General features: G+C 44.2%; 1 protein-coding gene across 1 annotated transcript; it reads left to right on the top strand.

The window, feature by feature from the left end:
• Nucleotides 1-1951: 1951 nt before the first annotated feature.
• On the top strand, nucleotides 1952-21266 carry LOC118796350 (synaptic vesicle glycoprotein 2A-like). The gene is made up of 12 exons (XM_036555187.1): nucleotides 1952-2789; nucleotides 10383-10563; nucleotides 11226-11377; nucleotides 12078-12211; nucleotides 13031-13120; nucleotides 13782-13892; nucleotides 15831-15919; nucleotides 16214-16378; nucleotides 16813-16946; nucleotides 17283-17486; nucleotides 18105-18264; nucleotides 18734-21266. Exons 1-12 carry the CDS (start codon nucleotides 2198-2200, stop codon nucleotides 18915-18917), a joined length of 2196 nt encoding a protein of 731 aa, XP_036411080.1. The 5' UTR covers nucleotides 1952-2197; the 3' UTR covers nucleotides 18918-21266.
• The last annotated feature ends 356 nt before the right edge of the window (nucleotides 21267-21622 follow it).

The following is a 21622-nucleotide window of genomic DNA, read 5'->3' as shown; positions in this document are numbered from 1 at the left end:
ACAACTAGCAGAGAGGGAGGCACGTGGAGTGCTGGGCAAAAATGTCGCTGTCTGCCTAGCTGAGAGCAGCCCTACTGTCTCTATGCAATTTAAAGGAACTTTTCGAAGTACAAGAACCTATGGTGGCACTGTGGCATAGGTTCTTACTGATAGCATCACTGAATTATGCATGTCCAGCATCAGAAGTGGATTAATATTATGCCTTCTAGAGTATCACAGAAGAACAGAATAGTCTGCAGGGAATATTTGAGCTGAACAGTGACCATAGGGGCACAGAGACACAGGATGGGATGAGGTGGTCTCCTGGGGTGTTTCACATATCCAGAAGTAAACAGAGCTTGAGGAGCTCTTTAGCAGGGAGCTGTCTTACGAAGCCTCTGGTTGCTCAGCAGATAAAATATAAGATCAAAAGGTTCATGAACACATGTGGATTTCACGTGTGATAGAGACAGTGACCTGAGGACAGTTGACAGCGTTTTTGACGGTGTGCCTCATCTATCACCATTTCTAGACTATATATTGATATTTTTAATAAATAAAAAGGTCAGGATTGAAGAGATTGGTTTCAGCTGTTGTATTACATGACTTGCAGATGCAGATATTAGTCAGAATAAGTTAAATTACATCACATGCCCCATTCCTTATAGAGTGAAATTTATAATCTGAACAAAAAGACAGTTCAGGTGGTTTTCAGGAGCAGTCCAGTAACTGTTGCAAATGACTGTGTTGCAGTGGCAGGCTTATGCATTTTGATGTTTGGAAAAAAATCACATACGGTGAAAACATAATCTACTATACTGAGGTTCTTAATTTCATGTTTTAGCATGAGTTACATTTTCAAGAGGGGAAAAAATATACTCTAGACCTCCAGATGTCCTAATAAGATTGTTCACTGTCCTAGAAAATAAATTCACTCACACATGCACACAAACAAACACATATGCGCATACTAGGTACAAGATTCAAAAACCTTCCATCTTTGTTGAATATTGATATTACTAGTAAAGCCACTAGTCAACACCATGCAAGGCCCAGAACAAGGTCAGCAGTGGTCCTCCTGTACAGGAGTCTATAATATAGCTGGTTATAACACACCTCATTTCCCAAGGGAACAAATATAGAAATCCATCATCCCTATCTCTATGGCCAGTGTCTAGAAGGAGCAGAAGGATATTACAGGGGAGAGGTTAAAGGGAGAGTGCTAACAAGATCATCAATTTCCCAGACTCCCCTCATACTCCCATTGAAGCACATGCATCCACAGCGTCTGTCTGTTTAGAGGAAATGTTGTGGGGGTGCAGTTGGCCGCATCCTCTCTGTAGGGGGGTGGGCGCATTTCACTGCTGCCAGGCTGTCCGCCCGCCACTCGGCCTGGCGCCCTTCCCGGGTCTGGCTGTGCGGCTCCCGCTGGGTTGGCTGGGGCCGTGGCTGGTTACTTCTGCATCCTAAATGAGGTGCACTCCTTTGGTCTGTGTTGTGGAGACCACATTAAACTCCAGCAGTTTCTGGAGTCTCAGGATCTCACTGTGTAGACTGTATTGAATGAGGATTATTAATGGCCAGTGCCGGTGAGGGTGAGCTACACACAGGAGTGGCAGAGGACTCCTGTGTGTAGCTCCTGTGTGTAGCTCATATTATAATTGATAATTCTCTGGCCCTTTTTTTGATTGTTAGTATGATTAACAACCCTGATAATCTGACTAAAGGTCAGTTGTTTACTTTTTTGATTTGAATCTGTAGACTCTTTTTAATTTAATTAGTTTGTAGTGTTTAATTTGTTTAATTTGTACTTGCATTGATGTGCATGTGGTTAGTGGTAAAGGAAACATTAACAAAAGGTCTTGAAAACACAGACAGATGAACATGCTGTCTTTTTCATCCATGAATTCACTCCCCTGACACCCTGGAAAAACTGCAAGCTGACAAAGTCTGTTTTCTCTTCTTCACAGAGTCGGTATAGGAGCTGTCTGCCTGGGCTGGTACTGAAACCTCAGAGCCCCAGCACGGTCTGTTAGAGGTAACTGTCCAGGGTCCTGAACCTGCCACACAGTGCCACTGAAAGCATTGAGAGAGCTGCAGGAAGGTCCTGTCGCAGAAGCAAAACCAGGCGTTCATGCTTTTGGGGCATCCCTGAACCCAGACCACAGCAGCTTCCAGGTCGCACCGCTCGCCGTGAGGCTTCCCCCCCTCTCTCAAAATGGATGATGGCTATAGGGACAGGACGGCCTTTATACGGGGCGCCAAAGACATTGCCAAGGAGGTGAAGCGGCAGGCGGCAAAGAAGGTGGGCAGGAGTGTGGACAAAATGTCAGACGAGTACACCAAGCGCTCCTACACCCGCTTCGAAGAGGACGACGACGACGAATACCCGGTGCAGGGCCAGGACGGAGGCTACTACCGTGGTGGCGACGAGGGTGCCCACAGCGACTCCACCGAGGGCCACGACGAGGACGACGAGATCTATGAGGGCGAGTATCAGGGGATCCCACGGGCCGACTCGGGAAAGGCCGATGGGGAGCTGGGCGGTGTGGCCGCGACGGGCGCCGCGGGGACCCAGTTCCGGGACTTCGGGGAGCTGGAGGGAGAGAGGCGGAAGGAGCAGGAGGAGCTGGCCCAGCAGTACGAGACCATCCTGCAGGAATGTGGCCATGGCCGCTTCCAGTGGACCCTCTACTTTGTGCTGGGCCTGGCGCTCATGGCTGACGGCGTGGAGATCTTTGTGGTGGGCTTTGTGCTGCCCAGCGCCGAGAAGGACATGTGCCTCTCTGAGCCAAACAAGGGCATGCTGGGTAAGTTCTCCCTCTCTCCACTCATGTTACCTAAGCAACAAAAAAGCAAACGTTTCTTAACCAGAATAGAAACTCTCACATACTGTTTTGAAAAGGCCAAATGTTATTTTCAACTGAAACAAGCATGCTACACTAATTATTCAATACCCTACTGCCTGCAAGAGAACAGCAGCGACTACCATTCCTAAATTTTGTACTGCAAAATTTGCAAGACAGAAATAAGTGTCGAATGAATAACAGTCAGGTATCAACTTAATGAAAGTGCACATCCCCAGTAAGCACGAGATAAAGTTACTGCTGACTCAGGCTTGTTGCTGTTGTTAACCAAAACTTGCTGGCAGCATAATAATGGGTAGCGAAACGCTTGCGCTTGACTCATTGTGACGCCTGATACTCAAATGAGCTCGGCATCCTGCTCCTGCAGACAGCGCCTTTGTAAACACCTCGCGTGTCACCACAGGCTCCCCACTAACACAGTGTGACACTTTCAGCCTGCCGATGATGCTTGGTTGCTGCTTGCGGCATTCTAAAGACAGCTTCAGTGTCCCCTCTGAATCGCCACGGTAATAAAAATCATGTATCCTAATTGGTTTTTTTTTGGATGTTTATTTATTTAGGGTGAATGAAGCTGCGTTTGTGCTCAGACAACAAAGACAAATACCTGCAAAAATGTGCAAAACTCCAGAAAATAGCAAACTGAGCTGAAACCAGGCCATAACAGCATGCTCTATGATCAATAATTTATTGTCTATTTTCTATTATGGGTATATTGACAATATATCAGGGGTAACACAACCAATGCAAGAGCCTAAACACATACAGCAGTTTGAAAAGAGAGCACCGTGGAGACTCCATGGCTTGCCATGACATTGTATTCCTGGTGAGGGGAGAGAGGTCGGTGAAAAAGGAGTCTATGAGATATGAGCTGTGTTGCACGTCTCACTCTCCATAACATTATGGCGTAGCCATGAGTCGCTGCTCACACCTGCTTTGCAACACGCATACAGCACCTTTATCCGATATCCAATCCAGGATGGTTTACAACAACACATTGCAGAAAAATATTAATCCATCATCATACTGAGATGTCAGATATATAGCTGTGAGAATTACACATATATAGGTAGTTAACCTATGAACCCTAACGTCCTCGTTGTTTTGCTTTTGCAATCACATTTGCAGCATGAATTAGGCAGTGATAATAACAATAATAACAGATAATAACAGGATTCACCTTTGGGACATTTCAGGGCAAATAATCAGGGTTTATCAGTTTTAACTGTATATAAGTACATTTCACGAGTATGATACTTCTGCGGGTGTGCAAAAGTATGTGTGTGAGCATTTGATTTAGCTTGTGCTTTTTAAATGAATCTGCACTAGATGATCTGTGCATTCTGTGGGTCTTTGTAACAGTGTGTATGTATGTGTGTGTGTGTGTGTGTGTGTGTGTGTGTGTGTGTGTGTGTGTGTGTGTGTGTGTGTGTGTGTGTATGCATGTGTGTATGTGTGTCATCTTTTGTGTGTACCTCTGTATGCAAGCATGTCTACACGGACATACATTTTTGTACGTATGAGAGTTTCTATAGGCCTTGGCAGCATTGCGTGTGTGTATCGCGTGTGTGTATTGCGTGGGAGCCAGCATTGAGCCAGCGGCGAGCCAGCGGTCGGGCCAGACTCCAGTCTCTCCCCCCTGCATGCTTGGCTGGCTGTGATGTCAGCACCCTGGTTACGCAACACGCCCGTGTGCACCACGGGGTCTCAGTGCGTGCTTAGGGGACAGCTCAGCGGCACAGGGACAACAGCACGCAGCATGTCTGAGAACTAGGCTGATAACCACAGATCTGTGAGGTCATATCCCACCAGGGGTGCTGTGCAGGTACCTTTAAGCCTAAACCTCTGAAATTCAGATCTTGGATAAGGCTATCAACGTAGCATATTCTGTAAAAGATGCATGACTACAGTATACCTTACTGTTATTCTGGCTGGGTATACACCAAGCCACTGATGGAAGGATGAAAGGAGGATGGAAGGAGTTGAATATTCCCTGTGCTTCAGACTAGTGTGGAGAGATAACAGATTTTTGGTACACCCCAGGTTAGAGTTTAAGAAGAGGACAGTATTGTTAGGTAGACTGCTCAAGTGCTTTTCCTGTCAGAAACTCCAGCTGCGCATGCAAGGATATGGTGATTTGAATTTGTGTATTAGCAAAATGACTCTTTTTTTACATGTTCACAAGCCACAATAATGTTGTACTTGATTACAAATGTGTTTTTTTTTCAAGCCTGGCTTCTTGATATTTCTTCATAACATCATCATCATAAATGACCTCTAACCACAATTTTCACCTCACGAACCCCATTAAAGTTCAGTACTGACTGATTTCCTGAAGGACCTAATTATGAACTCTCTGCAGAGGATTTGAGGGAGAGTTGAGCTGAGGCAGTAGCTTAGCACATCATTTTGCAGTGTCATGGTGGGATGAGGTGGCATTATTTGTGGAAAACTGCAAAAGAGAAATACATAGATTGGTGGGTAAGAGTGTTTTGAGGTTTTTGAATCCATATTGGCTGCACGACTCAGTGAAGAGACGTCTGACCCAAAAAGCAGGTTATAAGAAAAGAGGAGAGAGAGAGAGAGAGAGAGAGAGAGAGAGAGAGAGAGAGAGAGAGAGAGAGAGAGAGAGAGACTGTGTGTATGCTTGAGTATATTTATTTGTCTCTGGTTCTGTGCATGCTTGTGTGATTGTGTGTGTGTGTGTGTGTGTGTGTGTATGTGTGCATGTATGTGGGTATGTCTGATTGTGTGCTGTAACTGTGTGAAGGTTGCCCCTGTGTCAGGCATGTCTGCAGGGGTCTGACTCATGCCTAAAAGAAAGTCCATACAAGGAGAAAGAGGAGGAGGGATAGATGAGGCAGACATCAGGGCATTATCTCATTTATCTGCCTCTTTGTTTATTGTTTTCCCTCTTTGTTCTACAAGAGCCACGCACATGCTGTTTTACACAGTAATTAAAGTGGAATTAACCGCACGTGTGATTCATAAGAGCTGCTGATGCACGCATGGATGAAATATAATGGAAATAAATTATTGCACTTGTATTTCTAACATGGTGAAATGCATTTGACTGATACAAACTCTAAAATACTGTGTAAAAGACATAAAACCAACTGATTTTACGCGCGTGACTTCCTTGATTGAAAATGTATGTTTACTCCATAAATAAGACATTACACAAATTTTGTGTGTACTATTTTGGGCATCCTGCCTCACAAGGGACAAGGATATTAAGTGAATGTGTGGAGTGCAGTGATGCAGCAGACGACCACTGAAACTCTGAGATGGAGTGAGAGAGAGGAAGAGAGAAATGGAGGTATGGTACAGGGGCACAACTGTTGCAGCAGAGGGTGTGAAGGGCAAGGGGTGGGAAGGTAAGGAGGGATGAGAGAATGAAGGTTCTTGTGATGATCTGTCAGTCCTCATGTCTCTTGTTTTAACTCGCCTCTTAATGTGACAGGAGACCCTAGTGTGTCCTTTACCTGACACCTGTAAGAGGTGAGACGTATCCCTTACAGTCAATGTCAGGGTTGTGACAGTGTGAACTTGCAAGGCTTCATCTTGATTTGCCATTATCCCATTGGCCAGATAAGGCGGGTAGAAAGCATTCTGTCCTATCAGATAAGTGGCTGTATTTTGGTGACCTACGCTGCCAGAATCTGAAGAGAGTGATGCAAACCTGGCACGATTGTCTGCTCACGTCACTGGGTCTGGCTCAGACAGGCACATTGATATTTGCAGACGAATGAGATCATATCTGTGCAGTCCTCCACCTTGAGCTGTCCATCATACCCATACATTTTGGGTGGGCATCAGCAAAGGAGGCACATCAAATCACGCCCGTGGCATGCCAGAAGGCCTCAAGGGTGGAAAAACTCCTTTATCTCTGTGCCGGCTCCCGTTTTGACAGACAGGGACAAACGGGGACAAACGGCCAAACATGGCTGGGAGGAGATGGCAGGAGCAGGCGGGAGCCTCTCTTCCCCAGGCTCTGACGCAGAGAGCTCTGGCTCTCGCAGAAAGGGGGGAGCGGCTATAAATAGCCTCTCCACCCCCACGCCCCCGGGGGCCTCAGTGCTCCGTCACTGTGCCAGAGCTCAATGACGTGCAGCCTCATCCTGCAACTCTTACCCCCCACCCCCCACCCCCAGTCCTCATCCCCCACTCCCCCTGGCCTTGCTAGGTATTCAGCTGTAGGGAGGGCTCTACAGCTCAGCCTCCACACCCACAAACCAATCCTGTACCTCAGAATGATCATACACCACTGCAGTAAGCCAGTCTAACTGCCCTAACCTCACCCCCAATCACACAATAAAACACAACTTTTTTTTTTCTTAATATCTGTGCCCATATATGACACAGTATCAGCTGATGCAATACTATGTATGTGAAAATGCATCTTGTCTGTAAGAAAACATTTGGAATGAGGTCCTGCACCAGACACCTGTGTAAAAATAACCCTGTTTGCTCCCAGTTTTGGCTGTTTTTCCAGCCCTGAATGAGCACAGTTTGTTCTGTTTAGTTTGCACGTGTCTCTGAAAGACTGCTGAGAAGCACGGATTTGTAAAGCACGGCGCAGTCAGACCACAACAAACATGCTGCAGTAAGCTGAGGTCTTGTCAACCCAAAAGGGTAGCTATGAAACCTCGATTGGGAATTTGTGCACGCGGTCGAAATGCCTTTCCATTGACTCATGGTGCCGCCACGCAAGTCTGTCTGGCTCTTGCCGAGGTGACGAGATGAGGGGACGAAGAGTCGATTCCGCGAGGCGTTGATTTGAGTCCCTCCCGTCTCCAGAGCTAATCTGACCGCAGATAATGTGCCGGGAGGATTACAGTTCAGCACCGTGGACAGCTCCCGGGGATCAGGCTCTTTCTCTCTCTCTCTCAGGGCCGGGTGGAGGGGAGCGGCCAACGCTGCATTGCAGAGCTGCAGACTGGCCCTCCGCCGTCGTCACTCTCTCTCCTGCCACACTCAGGACCTTTGTTATTCGGGCATAAAAAGGTGACTGCGGTGACATCTGCCTCTCTCCGCCACCTTCGCTGGCGGGACAGGAGTAGGGCACTGCAGCACTCCCTGTCCAGAGCCCCCTGGCTGTCCTGTGATGCTAGGGCATGCGGTCTCTGCCAGGTTTATAATGTACCAGTCTAAACTGAACAGGCAGTCCCTGGTGCTGGTTCACGCTCTCCAGGGTGATGACCAACAGCAGCCCCACTTCACTGTATCCCTGAAATCTCAGGGATATCTGGACCATTGCAAGAGTGTTTTTAGAGGTCTCCATCATTGTAGCAATCAATAGGTGGCATTACTGGCGAGTAATGGTAATGCTTACTATGTATGTGGGTGTCTGTGTAACTGACATCAGTATTGGTCATGTAGAAACCTGAGTGGAAATCTCATGGCATTGCTGCCCACTGGCTTCCATCCCAAATGAGTCCTTAATTAATGCAAAATTTTGGGTTTATGAATGAAGCAACAGAATGACCATAGAGAATGTGACCAAGTCTCTAAAGCCATGCACTTTGTCTACTTATGTGAGAAGGGTCTCGCTGCAGACAGGCATAATTGTACAAAAATGCAGTCTTATCTAATGCAATCCAATGCAATCGAGGAGCACTTGGATGTAGCTGCATTTTTGTGCCGATTTGCCTCTGTCGTCTGCATCCAGCGTCTCTTGAGTTCCACTTGGGAGGGATCAAGACCCAAGCATAATTGGTCCCCCTGATCTAACTGAGGTACCCGTCGGGCCAAGACTGTTATGACGTGAGTGATGGGAAAGCTCTTGGAGACATCCACACTAGGAGAGCAATGCATCAGTCCATGTCTTCTGTAATCAATGGTGACATATAGAATCTCAGTGCTGGGAAGTGCTCAGTCTAGTTTATCCCCATTGTGGCCCCTTCGGTCAAGTCAACAGTCAAAAGCAAGGAAAATTGCAAGCTGGGACAGCACTTCACCCCCTAGTGAACACTGCAGTCCAGTGCCATTAAAGATAGTCTTTCAGTGCACCATATTATCATGTCTGCTTTTCAGAGTTGGAAAAAATATGGGTGACAAAGCAAGGACAATGATGGGAAGGCTAAACAAATATCGGTGTTGAAGCCTTTGATGTTTCAGTAATAACTGGCCAAAAGAGAGGAGGATGTGTCCCAGTAAAAGTTGTGAAAGAACAGAGAGTCAGTGGAAATATTCAGTAATATTCAGACGCTGTGGTCCACACAATGAAGACATTAATCATGTGAAAACATATGCTGCACCATCACTCTCAAGGGTGAAGCTCTACTGTTGCAAATAGACCTCATATATAGCCATTAATGGTCTGTACCAAGGCTGGGTGAGTCATTTGAACCTCTAGCCTCTTATCTGTCTGCAAATTAGCATCTGCACATTTCCTTTGTAGTTTGGTCATGTAAGTAAAGCCACCTCATTACCAAATAACACTGAACCTTTAGATGCTGTCGACTGTGGTGAATAGATCCTGTCCAGGAACAGCAGGGCTTTCAGCAAGATCCTCACCTCGTTTAGCGCGCAGGGAGTGTGAACGCGGCGTCAGGAAGCCAAGGCAGCCCGGAGCTGGTGCTGTTCCTCTCCCCGCATGAGTCACCTGCCGCCGGGCTCACACCTCGGATCACATGATTGGGGAGATGGCACATAACCCAACGATCATCTAGACGTTTCAGCGGCAGACAGGGACAGCTTGTGCAACTCTGACCTCGCCCTGATGTACTTGTGTTATCGGGTTTAACACCCCTCTGTAACAAATGAGGGCAAGCCCCCCGGTTTCTGCCACTGCTCCATACTCCATTCCTTCTAAAAAACTGCCATTTGCACAACTCAGTCTACCTCTCCCCAAGAGGAGTTCAGTGGAAAAAATCCAGTGTGCTTGTATTTAAACAATAAGATAAAAATATCTAGAAATTGGATTGTTTGTCTCTGCTTTGCAAATGGCACGAAACGGATTGCTTGTACATGTAAACCTCAGTGGTTCTTGCAATGCAGTTTAACACAAAAATAATCTCTGCTCCCTAAAAACAGGAAGAATGGGGACTGCACAGGAAAGTAACTGTGTACATCCTTAGTTAGTGGGAGCTTTATGCATGATTACCAGCAATATAGGCCCTCATTGTGGAACTGTACACATCCTGTCCCCGTACTGTCGCTATACTTGCTGTATGCACTTTTGTACGTCACTTTGGATTTATTTGCTAAATAAATAAATGTAAATGTAATTGCAAATGTATAGCTGGATTATATTCAAGGAATCATATTACCCCCATTGGTCTGTGGAGCTTGACCGATAGTGTTTCAGCCCTATTACTCATAAAAATGTTGCTTTCTTGAACTCCCGTAAACAAATATCCTTGCTTTCTACTTATGTTTAACTGACCTAATACTATTACTTGTAAAAGCTGCCATATCCATATTACTCATCTGCCATATCCATATTACTCATGTGGAACATCCTTAGTGGATTTCATGTGGGCTGTCTCAATGTAGAGTCTGATAGCCAGTCTCTCCTCTCTCCCTGTTCACCAGGTCTCATCGTATACCTGGGGATGATGGTAGGAGCCTTCCTGTGGGGCGGCCTGGCTGACAGGATTGGCCGGCGGCAGTGCCTGCTCATATCCCTCTCCATCAACAGCGTTTTCGCCTTCTTCTCCTCCTTCGTCCAGGGATACAGCACCTTCCTCTTCTGCCGCCTGCTCTCCGGCGTGGGGTACGAGTGTTTGCCTTCCATTTACTGCCGCTGCCAGTTTCAGGCTAGCCACAGTGGAAAAACAAGCAGGAAGCTCCCCTACAAAGCCCAGAACGGTTATGATGAAAAGGACAGGGAGGGTTTAACAGGATGAATTCAAATTTTTAAATACAAGAGCAGCATTACTACTAATTTTCATTTATTAGCTTTAAAGGCTTTAAAGGTATTTCTTCAGAATGTGAAACCAGTGAGGAGGTCTTGATTGGCCTTGATTGAATATGGAGTCTCCTTAGCCAGTACAAAACATAATATGGCTGGAGTGTTCATTAGTCCACCGTGCTATTGCTACGGCTGATCCAGGCTGAATATACACTCACTCACTCTAAGGGTTACAGCCATGGTAAGGCTGTAGTTAGCAAAGGAAGCCAGTGACCCTCTCCCTCTTTTTATACCCCTTGTCAAGTTCATTTAGTGCATTAATGTACCTCGAAAAATATCTGCAGAAAGGTTTGTAAATGTATGAATTGGCAAGGGTGACTCAGCAATGGGTGGGAGAGTTACCTACAGGGTCAGCTGAAAGGAGGAAAACAGCTTCATAATGCATAACAGAAATGAATATGAGCTCTTTCTTTCTCTCTCTCTCTCTCTCTTTCCCTCTCTGTTGCCCCCTCTCCCCCCTCCAGGATTGGGGGCTCCATCCCCATCGTCTTCTCCTACTACTCTGAGTTCCTGGCCCAAGAGAAGAGGGGCGAGCACTTGAGCTGGCTGTGCATGTTCTGGATGATCGGGGGCATCTACGCCTCCGCCATGGCCTGGGCCATCATCCCCCACTATGGTGAGATACTGCCACTGTCGCTGCTATGCCTCTCTGTGGCAACACGTCCTGCTGTGACAGTATACTTCACTGTCACTGTCACTGTCTCCGTCACGCTGTTCCATGGCAATAGACGTCAGTGCTGCAGTAACACCCTGCCATTATACACTTGAGCGTCATTGTGTGTGATATTAACAGGGTGTGACAGAGACAGTCATTACTGTGCTCCAGTACAATAATGTGTTGTTCCTACTGTTACTGTGCACCGTAACTCACCATCATTCTCACCGTCAAGTCCTGCCACAGTAAGACATAATTGCTGTTATTGACCTAAGTTGGCCTCTTCCAAACCAAAAAAAGCTCACCCCACTATAGCTCTGTATTTCTTAAATGATTCATTTTAATATTGTACTGTAATATGTAGCTTTATTAAATAAGGTTATTTTATTGATCTTATATATAACTTTAGGTAATAGTGTTAGTGATATAGTGATGCAATAATAATATTAATCATATTATGTGGCAAATGCAATCTGTTTTTCCCAACCCCTTGCTTTTTGGCATATGTTACCCTCCCCTGTCCCTACCATCTGCTCTACATTCTCTGCAGTTTCTCTCCAGTTACTCGTTAATGCGCTGTAACCCCCTCTAAGTCTGCGACCTTAAGCCCTCTCCCCCCATTTCTCTCTGTCTCTCTCTCTCTCTCTCCACCTTCCTTCAGGCTGGAGTTTCCAGATGGGCTCGGCCTACCAGTTCCACAGCTGGAGGGTGTTTGTGCTCGTGTGCGCCTTCCCTTCCGTCGCCGCCATTGCGGCTCTAAACACCATGCCGGAGAGCCCTCGCTTCTTCCTGGAGGTCAGCCGACACCCGTAGCACCACCACTGAAGCAGTAATGTCCAGAGCCTTGAAATGGCTCTTCTGCCTACCTGCTTTAAACATGCATTTTTAAAATAAATCTTTCATCAGAGGTCATTTGAACAGATCATTTTAGAAATTTGTACTGTAAAAATGTTCCCTGTGTAGTCTGACGTGTTGTATCCCGATTTCCCAGCGCTTGTCCTGGGGACCCACTACGGCTGCTGTTGCACACTCCGTCTGCATTCCTAATTACTTAGACTAATTTAACTTCATTTAATATCTTTTATACACCCCGGAATGTCGGCCCTGGCTTCAGAGACATTCTAATTAGTGTGTTCATTTGCTAATCAGATCAGTCAACTTCCCCCCTCTCCCTACTGTGTCAAAGGATCAGGCCTCAGGTTTCTTACAGGACTGGTATACAGCATCACAGTTTCCAACATTAAATCTCTTGTATTAAGCCGCAGGTTAGAAGGTCATGGTATTTCAGAAGTGTATGGAAGATTTTTTTTAAATTGGGGACTAGTAGAGAGTGAGAGTCAACTAAGCGTGAACAGGGTGAAGAGGGTGAAGGAGATACAAGCATATCAGTTGTTTTAGCTGACTAGATGGTTTTTTGGGAGAGCAGGGATGTTCGCAGAGACTTGTGACACCACCCTTTCTGTGCAGTGTTTATAATTACATGTAGCGATAATCCCCATGTAACTATGTAATCGATAATATAATGGGAGTGTAAAATTACTGGGTCTAGTGTGTGCTACATGATAAGGTGGTTAAGTATTTATTTTTGTCTCTCTGCTCCTGTATCTATGGCAGAACGGGAAACACGATGAGGCCTGGATGATCCTGAAACAAGTCCACGACACCAACATGAGGGCCAAGGGGTACCCTGAGAGAGTCTTCTCTGTGAGTGCGTTCGCGATGAACCATCCTGTGACCCATCCCTTTGAATTCCTCCACCCCGACGGGAATGCTTTGGATGGCTCGCTGGTTGCCATGACAGCAGGGCGTGATTCACGAAGAGAAACTAGACTACAGTGCTGGACTCAGCAGTGATTTGGCAAGAGCTCTGTAGCTGAGAAATTTTGAATGCATGAAAAAAAAATGGGAAGGGTTATACCATCTAATTCACCCTGTAGGTTTGGAAAGTGAAATCACATTAAAAAGAACCTTATATCCTAACAACTTATATTGCAGTTTGGCTTTGAATGTACTGTGTCTGTTCTTCTTTGCATTAATGTCAGATTTCCATAATTGGTCTGAAGATTGGCTCTCCAACATATTAATATTGCCAGACATTTGGAAGGAGGCAAAAATAGATGACAGAATGTTAATTTCCACATCAGCTAGCTCTGGTTACTGCACTTTCTATCACACAAAGGACAAAAAAGACAGCTGATCGTGTTCCCCTGAATTAACATTGTGACCTTGGCCCCAGACGTTCAAATATAACATGCAAAAACTGATAGAGAGGTTGGATTTGACTGCTGTAGTCGTAAATGAAAGGCGGCAGAGTTCCCCTTTGAAGTGTCTTTCTCATTCGCTTGCGCCCCCTGTGTGCCCCCAGGTCACCACCATTAAGACGGTCAAACAGATGGACGAGCTGGTGGACATGGGCGGCGACACAGCCGCCTGGCACCAGCGCTGGAAAATGAAGCTCTTCAGTCTGTTCCAACAGGTACTGCGCCCAAAGGGTACCCACAAGAGTTCAGCGGCATGTGGGAGCGTGCGATTTTCCTCTACAGAAAGCGACTGCACCCTCCTAGAGCCAGAATGAAAGTGCGAGTAGTTCCCTCGGCTTGGCACCCGTGTCTTAAGATCAGTGAGACAGAGATATCTCTGGTTTTGCCTTGCAGAAATCGGGAGCCATGGTGTAAAGACCTACAGCATGCCTATCCTTGTTACCCTGCTGAGCCCTGCTGTAGTGTCTCAAAACTGGATCTGATTCTGTTGTTTAAACATACAGTCACATGGAAAATGTGAAGGCAAATATGAAGGCAATCCAATTCAAGTCATAAAACAAAGCATTATCAGGGTTTAAACATGGGTTTTTAATGCCAGTGTCAAAGCAGGCAGTTAAAACTCACCCCACTGTATAACTACACTGTGACTTTATAAAAATGATTGGAATGTCTCCAGTGTCTCTCCAGTCTGTGTATCACAGCACTGATTTTAAGAAGGTGAGAATGCTGTAGGTTTTGTGATTATTTCCTGGCCCTATTCTCAATTCACTAAGAACTCTGCTGAGTAGAACTCAGCCAAAGAAATCTGTCAGGGCAGACAAAATTCAAAAGGGGTAGATCTTGTTTTCAAACACATAAAATGTCACAAAGGATGACTGTGACCTTTGCAAAATATATATATTGACTGACAGCTCTATTAACTGTTATACAAGTATGTGGCTGGCTGGTTATTGGTTTAGTGGGGTGGTACCCAAAATAAATTCAGTCTTTTTCTTTCATTTTTTCCACTTACCATTGACATATTATACAAACCAAAAATGCAAAGGATTACTTTGAGTGACAGATCAATCATCAAAGAGGGTGATATCACTGAGGTGAGGGGACTAACTTGGGAGAGAAGCTGTTATAAAACAGTGCCAGATTCAATTAAAAATGTTGGTAAAAATTAAAAAGGGCATAGAGGTAATGTCAGTTGAAGTGGACAGTTGTTTAATGTGTGTTAAACACTATGTGGTCAAATACGGACAGGCTGTCATATTATGAAACTACTTTTAAGATTTTAGTGACACACCATCAATGCATTCTCTTGGCTCTACTTATATAAATCTGCAACAAGGCAAACTCAGCCGCAAATATCCTAGAATCTCTTTAATGTGTTCCCAGTTGACGCATAATGTAGACTTGTTTTACCCTGTGGTGTCATTGAGGGAAGTCTACTTCAGTGGCACACTCGATTATGCTCACAGCATCCTGCAGTTAACCCGGGAAAGCTGCCAAAATCAAACTGCATAAACCTTGGAGTAACATCATGCTCTTACAGCATGTATCATAAAACAGTATTATTGCAAGTGCTGTTACAAGACACTATTACCTTGTTTAGAAGTACATTGTTGTAGTGTTGGAGAATGAAAAGCAGTGGACACTATGAACCTCTAGGATTGTAATCCAGACAGGAATAAGCCTGAAAGATAATTACATCCTTGCATAGCAAACCCACTTAACCTCATACCATATTTGCATGAAATGCAATAATTCCTACACAAAGGCACTGTACCTCTTTATACAGCTGGCTTTGCTCAGGGGTGAAGTATGTAAATTTCCTGATTGAGGAGAGTGAGGCCTCATTCACATTGTAAAGGATGGAGTCTTGATTGTTTGATTGGTTCAAATGGGCACCACTGTGTAGTACCACCCCTTATTGGAGCTGTGCACCTGTACTGTAATACCCCTTTAAAGATCCACATGCTTCTGCTCATTTCATTCTCAGGTATTTATCAAGCAGGGGAGCAACTTGAAACACCTGTTGTTCAGAGTATCAAAGAGCCGCTAGGTAAAAGATGGCCCTAAACTTCGCAGGGCTATAGGTTTCCTAGACCAGGAACGGCTGCTTTTATGTATTGGTAAATGATTGTTGTCTTTGCTGCCCCCTGCAGGTGAGGAGTAACTTCCTGGCCTGCTTCTCCCCTGAGTACCGCCGCACCACACTGATGATGATGGCTGTGTGGTTCACCATGTCCTTCAGGTGAGAGAGACTAGCCTATTTGTCAGTGAGAAACCACACTTGAGCACACTACAAAATTCCACAATTTTTAATGCCTACAGATCCTAATAACTAAGTCCTCCTTCAGTTCTTCAATTCATAGTGATTTACATATTTTCTTAAATTAGTATCTAATTTAAAGATTTCACATTACACTTCTGTCCATTATTTTGTATTAAATATTGTAAAAGATATTACATGATTGTATAAGGTTATGACTTTATTGACCATGGAGAAGCGAAGATCATCTTACTGATGTTTCTTCTTCCCTCTCAGTTACTATGGCCTGACGGTATGGTTCCCCGATATGATAAAATACTTGCAGAAGCAGGATTATGCTTCTCGCACCAAGGTCTTCATCAAGGAGCGGGTGGAACACGTCACCTTCAACTTCACCTTGGAGAACCAGATTCACCGCAATGGCCAGTACTTCAACGACAAGTAAGTCCTGGCCTTTCCCTGGCTTTGCCCTGTCATGGAACACAGATGAGTGTTTGTGTCATGTATTTCCAAAGGTTTTAAACAGTGGAATGCAAGACACCAGAAAAAAAGTAGACCATTTCCCTGTTGCTGTGGGCTAAAGATAAGTTTCTCTCTGAAGAATCTGCTCGGCTGGGGTGCTTTTTGGTATTGAATTTGGAGGCAAGAGTATTAAATAGTGCAAATTAATAGGAAATGTCCATATTCTTTCCATGTATCTTTACATAGGCTTCAATATTCTCTGTGTTTTGGGCAATGATATTATTGCCACTAAATCAAACATAGTGTACACTATATATTGGAAATATATATTTTGATTTGTCCTAAAATAGTATCCCTGTGTATTTCATATTTGACCATATATTGGCATGGTAAATGTCCCCTCTCTGCTAAAGGTTTCTCAATCTGAGGATGAAGTCCATGGTGTTTGAAGACTCTATGTTTGAGGAGTGTTACTTTGAAGACATCACATCCAGCAACACTTTCTTCAAGAACTGCACCTTCATCTCCACGCTCTTCTACAACACAGGTGAGACCAGAGCAGGGCTGACAACAGATTGTCAGTAAAAAAAACTACAACTGTAAAACTGTAAGTTAATGAAAATGTCATTCTTCAGTATAGTGTTGCATCATTAAACTAAAGTGACAGTTACTTTGTCACTTTGCATGTGACCAATTTACTGCATATGAAGCTTATGTAAAGTATATATTAATTAAAGCTATATTAAATTATATTAAATTACAGTATTAAATTAATAATTAAATATAGAATATTGTCGTTTGTGAATGGCCCGCTCCCTTTCCCTTCCCTGTGCCTCCCTCCTCTCACCTTCTTCCCCTTTTGTCTCTCTCTTCCTTCCTTCAGATCTCTTTAAATACAGATTCATCAACAGCAAACTGATAAACAGCACCTTCTTGCACAACAAAGAGGGCTGCATGCTAGACTTCAGTGACGATAACAATGCCTACATGATCTACTTCGTTAGCTTCCTGGGCACGCTGGCTGTGCTGCCTGGGAACATTGTGTCTGCCCTGCTCATGGACAAGATTGGACGGCTGAGGATGCTGGGTAAGAGACACTCTGATCTGTGACCCTATCAGTGAGTGACCTATTGACCTGTGACCCTCTCAATGAGTGACTGATTGAGAGTTGAAATGCGTCAATTGACCCTTGGGTCAGATAGCATTTCATTCATGGAAATGTTTATGCTACTTACATTCTGTTTTTTGTTAGTCTCCCTTTTAAATACTTATATATGGTCTTTTTATTGAAGATCAAAGGATAAAGTTTATTAAATATTTATCAAAAAAGCTTCTTCTGTGCCAGTGTTTTTAGTTGTACTTTAAAGATCATAATTTAGCATATGTGTCATCAACATTTGGCCTATGATTTAAATATCTGAGTAATAATTTTGCCTTGGCAAAAATTTATAATTAATACATTTTTAATTTCATGCCTAATGTGAGTCTAAAAATGTACAATTTTCCTGACATCTTCAACATTAATAACTGCGGATTATCAGTTATTTTTATGTACAGAAGTCAATCATTCTGTCAATCAGCTGTCAATGATTTTCAGTTGGTTCAGTCTGTTCTTACCCGCTACCTTCTCCCTCTCCACCCTCCTGTACCACCATCTCTTCTTTCCTCTCTCTCTCTCTCTCTCCCTCCCACCCTTTCTTCACAGCGGGTTCCAGTGTGATGTCCTGTGTCAGCTGTTTTTTCCTGTCCTTCGGCAGCAGTGAGTCAGCCATGATTGCGCTGCTCTGCCTCTTTGGCGGAATCAGCATCGCCTCCTGGAACGCCCTGGACGTGTTGACAGTAGAGCTCTACCCCTCTGATAAAAGGTAATCCCAGGACTGTTGCCTGTGGTCTGACGAATTCCGTCAGCTCAGCCCTGTCCCATTCTCACTCAGAGCTCTGACCCTTATGAAGAGGCGCTGAATGTTCTGCAGTAAAACAAATCCCAAGGAAAGTGTTTGGTTAGACCTACCAGCGATTCATGAATATACCCCCTTTGATCTTTGTCGTTCTTCCAACTAAACTCCTCAGAAGTTCATTTTGAAACACAAATCCTTTTTTTTCCAAAAACCCCAAATTAATTATGATTCCATTTTAAGCATGTTCCATTTAACCAAGGAACTTCGGGAAAATATTTTCTATAGCTTTCAGCCTGTGACCTTCGGACCCATATGTTGGGTGAACACCAATGCAATAAAAAGCATAAAGATCTCTTTAGGCTAGCTGTGAGCAAGCAACACTGTTAAACAAATCATGGCTCTTCTTCTGAGTGCACCCCTCTCTCTGTTTCCTCAGGACCACAGCGTTTGGTTTCCTGAATGCCCTGTGCAAGCTGGCGGCCGTCCTGGGCATCAGCATCTTCACCTCGTTTGTGGGCATCACTAAGGCTGTGCCCATCATGTTCGCCTCGGGGGCACTGGCTGCCGGCAGCTTCCTGGCACTCAAGCTACCGGAGACACGGGGCCAGGTGCTGCAGTAGCATGCCGCCACCAGCGGAGGGCAGCAGAGTGGAGCCAGAGCAGCCACACTGTGATTAGAGCCGACCCAACCCATGGCCCCATAATCTCAGGTGACTGAGAGGACAGTCAGAGCAAACATCAAGCTACAACCACCAAACACAATTACTGCAATATATCGGCTTCAGTGCAAGGTATTGTTACCTTGGAACTCAAATCACCTTTTAATTAATATGAAAATCTGCACACCCCAGTAAATGATCCCCAATAAGGTAAATTGGTCTAATATTTGCTGAAAATATGATTGGTCAGGATGAGATACTGCAGCTACCAAGGAAATCTTCTTTGCCATTCAACGGTCAGCAGAGTAGTTTGCTGAACAACCAGTTTCTCATATGGCACATGTTCCTGGTCTGTTCCTTCTCCTCAAATCCTTGTATGCTGGTAGACTCAGCTGTTACGTTGTCCAGACAAAAGTTCTGCTTTGTAAGTAATTTATCTTGTATTTGTCCATGTTAATGTTCCTGACAAAGGCAGAATTATGTAAAGTAGATTGGTCTCCATGGATACCATCCAATTTATCCTGTACAAAACCTCTCGCTGACTAATGCCCATATTATCTCTCGAAGCTGTTCAGTGTAACTAAGAAACTGGGAGGTCTCAAACAAACTGTCCTCAAACAAAGCAAACAAAAATGACAAAAAAGACCTAACGTTTAGTGTCCCTGTGGCTATGGGGCAGGGTTGGCGGCCTTACCTTTGAGCCATGCAAACGTTTGCTTCTTCTTTCCTCATAAATGCTCTGTACTCAACCCGGGGAAGATACCTTAAAGAAATCCACATCCATCTCTGAGGCAAGCACTGCCCCCCACCCAAGTTCCAGATAGCCAAAATTAGACTGCCACATTAAGTTGAGTATCTTCATAATGTCTGTACCAGCTAACACAGCCAAACCAGCTCCTTAATGTTGTTTGGTTTCAACTTTTATTGGAGACATCACCAGTTTTTGTTCCATTTGTACTTTAGTTTTACACTGCTTCTTCAAATCCTGATACTGCACCAGATTATGCAGTACAATTTAATAGCATTTAATGCATTTTAATGTAACACTGAGATCAAAAATAGTGATCTTATTAGCACTACAGTAAACTTGTGAGTATGTGGCTGTGACAGCTGACTCCAATGTCATGCTCCTTTTGTTTGGCAGCATGAACTGATGAGCAGCATAGCTAAGAGTACCCCTATCTCTAGGGTCATGGCTGAGTCCAGGCTGTCCAATGGGTTTAGTTTCTCCTGACCACCCCTCAGTCCTCAAACTCTGCTCCTGCACTGAAAGGAGATGCAACGACTCTGTACATTCAAATAACTGACCACCCGAGAACTGCCATTCGATAGACCTAGATTCTAGAACATTCCAGCTTTATTTCTTGTGTCAGGATTTGTGGGGGTGGCCAGCCTTCGGTCAGTTTAGTGCCCTCTGGCATTATCCTTTAACGATACCACAGACACTGAAGACAAATCTCGTCATCAAAATCTCCTTTATTTGAATCCCCTTTTGGGGTCATGCTCAATCTATGAAGATTTTTACTGTTGTTTATTTTCTTTTGGTCAGTTTGGAATTTTTGTACGATGCTTTCAAGTCACATTTATGTTTTGATTGGACACCTACGAGAGAGATTAGCCATTTGTCTTAATGTGGATTCTCCAATTCATCTTTTCATTTGGTCATGAGGGGAAAGAAAGCTCCACAGTAGTTTGTGGCAGTTTGTGCAGTGTAATTTATGCAGTTTGCCTGTTTTTTGCAGAAACCATCCCTGAGCTGTTAAAGTAATAGGCATCCCTACATCTGATTTACAGTTACTTTTTAATGCCTTAGTATCTGGCTAGGTTCTAATATCAGCTACTCATGATACAAGCATCCCAAAACAACACTCGAAGTAGAGAAGTGAACAAATACTTGTTCAGCTAACTATCGTAAGGCAAAATGAAGTGCAAATGACCTGGAATCGGCAATATTCAAGCCCATCAAGCCCCTGACACTGACCAAATGCCGTGAATTGACAGTAAGTGACAGTATAATTGAGAGAACTTTTTGTCAGCTGTCAGAGCCTTCAACTCTTTTTGTAGTTATTGTAACCATAACACCCATATGACAGTTAAATTCCTCATATTCCTCCCTTAACTTGCCACAGCCTTTCCCCTACATCAGCTGAATGTGTGAAATTGTCCAGTTTCTGCCTTTTCATTGTATTGAGATTGCCACTGTCAGCATTGTAAAACAAAACCTCTTCATTTAAGGATGTGATATAAATAACAGAATTCATGCCCTTTTTCTGACTGCTACCCATACAGGCCACCCCCCCCCCCCCCCCCCCCCCCCCCCCAAAAAAAAAAAATAAGGACACTGCTTTTTTAGAACTAACATGAAACCGTACAATAGTACAGGAATACTACAACCAACAAAGCACAAGGCAGTTCAGACAAATTTATCTCATGTAATTTCTTTCTTTTGAAAACAATGTATAAAATTATGTATACAAATACTGATTTAAAATAGAAGTTTAAAAGAGAAACAGAAAGTCTGTGTATAAAAAAAAATCACTTTAGCTATTTAAAAAAGGTTATTAACAGATAAAAGAAAACAATAAATTAAACGTTCCATTTTAGTTCATGTAACACAGTAGCAAGGCAATTAGTTTTAGATTAGTTTTACAGGAGGTATATGTATA

This window comes from Megalops cyprinoides, chromosome 21 (assembly GCF_013368585.1).
Source record: "Megalops cyprinoides isolate fMegCyp1 chromosome 21, fMegCyp1.pri, whole genome shotgun sequence".
NCBI lineage: Eukaryota > Metazoa > Chordata > Actinopteri > Elopiformes > Megalopidae > Megalops > Megalops cyprinoides.
Note: the sequence above shows the minus strand (reverse complement) of the source record. Positions and strands in the feature narration are given on the sequence as shown.